The 6938-nt window shown below is 35.2% G+C and overlaps 1 protein-coding gene across 1 annotated transcript; it reads left to right on the top strand.

Moving 5' to 3' along the window:
- Positions 1-458: 458 nt before the first annotated feature.
- Positions 459-5405, top strand: LOC112508319 (pre-rRNA-processing protein TSR2-like). Its single transcript, XM_025113053.1, has 5 exons — positions 459-499; positions 820-1024; positions 1948-2036; positions 3607-3717; positions 5018-5405. Exons 2-5 carry the CDS (start codon positions 841-843, stop codon positions 5216-5218), a joined length of 585 nt encoding a protein of 194 aa, XP_024968821.1. The 5' UTR covers positions 459-499; positions 820-840; the 3' UTR covers positions 5219-5405.
- Positions 5406-6938: the final 1533 nt, after the last annotated feature.

Raw genomic sequence — 6938 nt, 5'->3', positions numbered from 1 at the left:
ATACAAGTTTTCTTTTCTTTAAAGCCGTAAGTTTTTCAATATAATTTTCAAGTAAATACATTATTTAAAGTGTATTTTAATGTTAAATTTCAAAGATTATAATAAAAACATTAATAACATTTATGTGTAAAAAGTAATTTTAAAAATTGGGACGAGATTGGATTTGAGATTGGCCCGATTGAATTGGGACCGGTTACCGGGCCTAGGCTCGGTCCTAGGATTTTTGGTTCGACCCGATTTTGAAGAAACCGATTTGGCTTGACCAGATGGATTTTATCCGTCCATCCGGTGACCGGTGGCAGTCACCGGCGAATAGGCTATTGGGCTTATTAACTGGGCCTATAGCCCAATTCGTATTGAAGCGGGCCGGCCCATTTTCAAGACTATTTGGCTTGCTTACTACAAAATACAAATATAACCTCGCTAATCGCTAATTCGCTATACAGCAAAACCCCAGTTTTCCTGCCGCGCCAACYCTTCCTCATCACAGTTTTGCAGGGTATGTTTTCGCTCTCCCTGTGTTCATGGTTTCAGTTTGGTTTCTAGGGTTCTAAATTACGTTGGTACTCTTTATGAAACAGAATCTATATGGTCACGACTTTAGATATATCGGGGAACATTTTTATTTCTAGTTCTAATTGATTAATTTAGTTCGTACTTGTTATTCATTCCAGTATATTTGTTATTTAATGCCATTATTTCTCAATTTATGTCTTCGTAGATAGGTTTAGTTATCGAGTAATGAAAATATAAACTGGGATTTTACTGAAAAAGGTTCATTGTTATGTGATTTCTTATAACAATGAAAATCTGAACCAGGGTKTAGTTGGGGAATTTGCAATGGTGGTGCCTGCTCAGCTCACAGCKGAGGCTGTTAATCAGCTTAGAGAAGGTATTGATCTGCTTCTTGCTCGATGGAGTGCACTTCAGATGGCTGTTCAGAATGAATGGGGTGGACGTGACACTAGACAGAAAGTCCAACAACTTGCTGTTGATATTTATCACTGGCTAATCAGACCTACTGGTATTTAAGATACTACAGTCTACWTGGAAATTAGTTCTATATGGATGTATATAATTGATATTGTTCTGAACTCTTAACAAAAATGGCAATCTTCTGGGGATTAGTTGGTTTCTGCTTCCATAATTGAGTTTTGTGTAATGCAAATTCGGTGGGGTTACATTACATGTTCTTTTGTCAATGATGATTGCGAAAAAGACAAGCATGAGAGCATCTCCAACCACACTGCAAAATCTGCAAATTACCAGACAGGAAGCTCCAATGATACTGCAAAAAGAAGGGTGGTTTGCCGGAGATGGGAGAGAAACAACATATATGTTGTGTTCCTGTTTAGACGGCATATATGCTGTGTGGTTGGAGTTGAAGCGATTTTTGGTGTTAATGGCCCCACCAATTTGGTGCTAGGGTTGGAGGTGGTCTTATAGGAGATTCTTTAATTTTGAGACAACAATGATGATCAACCAATTTGACAAATAATAAATTTGAAAATTGGCTAAAAATCATTTTGGTGTAAGATTGTGTATGTCTCATGCTGAATTCTTATGTATATTGTTGGACACTCTGATTGGAGATGGTTTGCAAGAATTATTTTGGTGAAGATAGTACACTGTTAAATAGGTGAAAGACATGCATTTATCTATTTGATAACTGATCTTTTCTTATGTGTATGAAGCATGAACCATAGATCAGAGAAATTACTTCTTCTTCGATTTTAAATGCACTTTTCTGCCTGGGAAGTCTATTCCGTTGCTCAATAATTCTCTGGATTCAATGCTCTTAGCACTGGTGTTACATGCCAAACCTTTTATTCTCTGTAGTTATAGGGTTTTAAGTCTCACAGGAGCTTATAAAGTCGTGAATAATGAATTTTGTGCTTATTAAGTTGTTGAGTTTGTTATAACACTACATTCTTGGTCTATTTCTAGAGGCATTATATGTCGATGATTTGGAGAATGTTCTTGATGATTTTATGCTCTCTCTTAATACCGAGATTGATGATGGCAGCATTGAGGAGGTAAGCATCTGTACATAATTGATTGCAGCCATGTAAATGTTCAGGTCATGCTATCCTCTGGGGTTCTACTGTTTTTTAGTTCTGAGAAGGCCTTCTCGATTTGCATGTATATGTTTTTTCGTGGTTTATTTTCATCAATCCTTTCGTCCTCATTGATATTGTATTTTAATAGTTACGGAAATAGTAGGCAATGAGTCAAGGTCATCATATTCTTATTTTTCATAAGTTGTGCCATTTAATTCACTTGGGCTTTTTATGTGGATTGTGGAAGTCTTCTATATGCAAATTGACCATGGAGAAGCATTAAAGGAGGGGAAGTCACTGCAGAATATAAATAGCTCGTTACAGATTTACAGTTTCAATTGTAGTTTTCTTGAAAACTATGCAAATTTTTAGATGTCTTTTGGCCTGGTCGAACGATTTTATCAGTGAAGGTGTTTTCAATTTATAAGGTGTCATATTCTTGAAAGCTCTTACTTGTCCTACCAAAATAGGTGGAAAAAATCAGGGAGACGAGACAAGATTGGTAATTTACCAAACTACTCATGTGACATGTCAAACTAAAACCCTAAAACCTTTCACATTTCTTTCACTCTACCTCGTTTTTGCCTGTCCTGTTGTGTTCATCGTGTCCAGTCCTATCTGTGTACCAAATGCACCCTAAGGACATTGAGTTGAATAAACTCAATCACATCCCTGCAAGGCCGAATCAAAAAAACAGATTGATCATGATTTTTAATCAACTCTTGGTAATCCTTCAACCACAGAGGGTTCATATTTTGATGCTTCTGGAGAGGGTTAGTTTGGCCGAGTGTTATAGGGAACTTGGGATCAGCCAACCTCTTAAGATTGGATCAACTTAACTTTGTGTTGTTAATGGGAAAGGCATAAACGACCAACAGATGTGTAGTCTTCGCTCTATATTACACAAGATGTTAGGTTAAAAACGAAAAGGAACTCTAAACAGACCTTGTAGGCCGTTCTTTAACTTATTTTCTCCATGCAAGCAGAGCGGAGTAGCTGTGGTCTAGAACCTAAAATAAGTAAATCTCTTGTTGGTTCTTTTGGTGTATTATGTACCCAGGTGGTGTAGCTCAATAACAATTCCAGCCTATATCGATGTAGTTCATATTTTCTTTATTTAGTTTATCATAAGTTGAATTCGATTTGTTTTCTTTTTCCAAAAAAAGTTGAATTTGATTTCGTTTGTTAAAAGAACTGAAGCCCTTGGTAAGCCCAGACGGTTTCTGTCTGTGATAAAGTAAAGCTTCATTCCTTGGTTCAGATCATCAAAATGGATTGGATCTATGCATAAAACTTTAGCTGGTTTATGATTTAGAATACAAAGGCTTTAACCATATTTGATCTACTGACCTTGTATGATTTCACACTTTTAGAAGTAACTGAAAGATAATCTTATACATACATGGAGCATTGTTCTCTTTTACATTTTTTGTCTTAAGTCTTAACATTCTTTCCCGACATATTTTCATATAAGATGCTGTGAGTCTTGGCCAGTTGCTCATTTAGCTATTTCCTGTCTTCACATTTCAATTTTTTACGTAAACAGATAGCGGAGAATCTAATGATCATGCATGAAGAATGTTTGGAAGGTAATTTTGTTTCAATTGAAAGACTAAGGCAATCTGCTCCTCAAAACGGTGCTATCCACCGCTTGCAGGTACTATCCCAGTTCATCTTATCATCCCTCTTTCTAATTGCCAAAATATATAGCCAAGGAGTTCCCATTTGACAATGAAGCTAATAATTTCCATTTTCTTAAGATCCCCTCATTTCAAGTGAAACATGTATATTCTTTGGTTCAAGTATTACTGATCTAATAACATGTTTTTCGAGGTACATGGTTTTCAAATCCAGTTGATATGTTAGATGTTATTGTTCCCTTGGGGTTTCTTTGGTACGCGTTAGAGGACGGGACATGACATAACAAAAACTTGTTTCTTTGGTGCGACTTTTAACTGCTACATGATATAATTGAGGGGGACAAAAAAGCATTTTTTTGTGTCGCACCAATTAAGAGACAAGATTGATTACTAAACTACCCATGTCAAATTAAAACCCTAAAACCTAGCATGATTCTTTCACCTGCCTATCTTACGCTCGTCCATCCACGTACCAACTGCACTCTTGTCGAATGTTTTCATCTTTAAAATATGAGATTACCCCAATTGAGAAAAAATAAATTTGTATTTCATAAAACCGTTAAAAAGTTGGCCGTTTTGAAGTACTTGTGGATGACTATTGGTATGGTATGTCCTAGGGGCTGTTTGGTTGGTTTTCCTAAAAGTCCTGTATGAATAAAGCCATCTGTGTGTATTAATCTGTCTATGTAGAATGAGAAGGTTTTTGTTTAGGGGGGTGTTTCCATAGATGAAAAAGTGTGTTTTCTAATTGGGAGGGGTAGGTTTGGAACAAACATGGCTTTCTGCATAAAGCTCCATCCGAAAAGCTTATTGAATAAGCCACATTCTATATCACTAAGCCACTAGCAAATATTTATGTATAGTTGACCGAATAAGCTGTGAGTCCCATTAAGCTCATTAAGCTGCGAACATACGTGGGCTTTTACATTAACACTCAACATGCCATGATGAACTGATCTCTGAAGCTTTATGTGATTTATATTTTCTTTTCGAAGTATATAATAGTTGCCTATGGAAAATGCAACAAATAAACTCACACCATTCTCACCTTTGTTGGGGTTCGGACCCCTAATCTCCTAGGAGGCTAGAGGTCCTCATATTGTTAAGGCAAAAAACCTTTGGTTATGTGATTTATCTTCACGGAAGCCTCTCTACCCTTTTGATAGATGTCAGTTGCATACATAGGATATACTGGGTTTGTTTTGGTTTTTCTTTTACAAGAAGGAAATTGAATACTACGGTTGCGTCGTTCCATTTCGTTACAATCGAGTTATATATGATCATTCAAGTTCATTCTCTCATTCTTATTCTTGTTAGGTTGTCAATGGTGGTGAAGATGACTCGGATTCGACCTCAACTTCAGGGGACGAGTCAATGGAGATGGCCGATGATCTTGACCCATCTCCAAACATGACAGATACAACTCTTGGGGAGCCAACACGGGCACAAGCACCAACGGTTGATGCGGATGGCTGGACCGTAGTCTCGTCTAGGAGAAACAGAGGCAGCGGGCGTTAATATTTTGTTTTAATAACATATATTTATAGAATTCAAGTTTGGGAAAAGATCATGCTTCTATTACAAGTATGTGGTGCTTTTAAGTTGGTTCTTTGTTTGTGAGCTTTATTTTGCTGTATTATTTGGTTGTCATTGTGTATCATGATGCATTTAACACTACATTTATATAATTTTGACAAAGCATTGAGTATATTATAATGTGAGACCATATAAATAACACTAAACTTTCATAATATTTTTGTTGTGAAGGTTCGGTGCATTCAAAGCTTATAACACTTCTCCTTCCGACTTTTCAGCATCGGGCAGGTGTCAGAACTCTATACATCATGTTACCACTTAGCAGAGTCCTGTGCACACCCATTTGGATTTTTGCTTTACTTTTTTCTCCATTTTATAGTGGTTTCTTATCAATTGCTTACTGCATTACATCGATGTGGATTGCCTTGCAAAATAGCAGTATAACTTTTCCTTTTTGACATTCACAATGGTTTATTGTGAAGTTTTAGTGTAATTTTATGGTTTCATGAGTGTTACGTTCCAAAGTTGTAATTTATTGATTTTTTTTGTTTTCTTTTTTCTTTTTTATACTTTTGTCTCGAAACTCCCAATCAAATGCATTTTAAGTATTTTTCTAATAGAATGTAATAAAATGAGTTAAATTTTTTTAGAGCGAGGATAATAAGGGTCTGAGGGTGGCTTGAAGGATCAGAACGTAAGATTGTAATAGTTTTTGATATAGTGGATGTTCTTTTAACAGGTCAATATTTCAATAAAACAAATCAAAACAATTTAGCATCATTAGCGATGTATGCTCGAGCATAACTCTAATGTTTTCTTTTTTGATGGAGAATCTTACATTATGTTATATCACACGTATACGTTCTCAAAACCAAAATTTCTTCTTAGCTTGGACCTTGGAGGCTCCTTCTCATAGAATTAAACAATTCTTTAGGGTAAATTGGTCATTTTACCAATCATGTTATGTCTAGTCACGTGTTACCAAACGTTAAACAACTGTCATGTAATATTCTGTTCTGTCATGTCTAAATACCAAACACACCTTTCAAAACTCTATAAAATTAATCGATATACATATAAGTTGATCCCATCACCCACATCTTTCGTCTCGTTTATTCTCAGGTATCGTATATACTTGTTTTCTCTTGTGCAAAGATTTTAAGCTCGTCAACGTACTATTAGTAAAACCACAAAATAAAAACTACCCTAGTTAACAATGTTCAAACATGTACAACCTTAAAATATCTGCAACATATTCTCTAATACACAGAAAATAAAAAATTCTGGGCATTTTTAATTCAAAAGATTCTCTAAAACTGTCTCCAGAATAAAAAGTAAGAGGGATGCTGTAAAATTTCAAAAATTTGGAGAACTCTTTAAAAATGATAACCATGAGATGGAAGTAAATTTTAGATTTTCACCAATAAGAAACACCAAAATTAAATGTTTTAATATATTATTAAATATATTAAATATTATAATAATATAATTAATGTTGTAATATACAAAACGAAAAAACTGTTGAAGTTGAATGTAATACTTTTTGAGATTTTAAATTTTGATTCTTTATTTTAAAGAAATTTTGAAAGATGCCTTTACAGAGGCCACATTGGAGAAGCTTTTAAGGATTTTCTTCGGCTACTATTAGGGTTTATAGACGTTTTGAAGTCGTTTCGGGTAATTTTGTGTATCTAAGCCAATT

This window comes from Cynara cardunculus (assembly GCF_001531365.2).
Source record: "Cynara cardunculus var. scolymus isolate 2C chromosome LG 1, CcrdV1, whole genome shotgun sequence".
NCBI classification, from domain to species: domain Eukaryota; kingdom Viridiplantae; phylum Streptophyta; class Magnoliopsida; order Asterales; family Asteraceae; genus Cynara; species Cynara cardunculus.
This window is presented reverse-complemented; position numbering and strand designations above follow the sequence as displayed.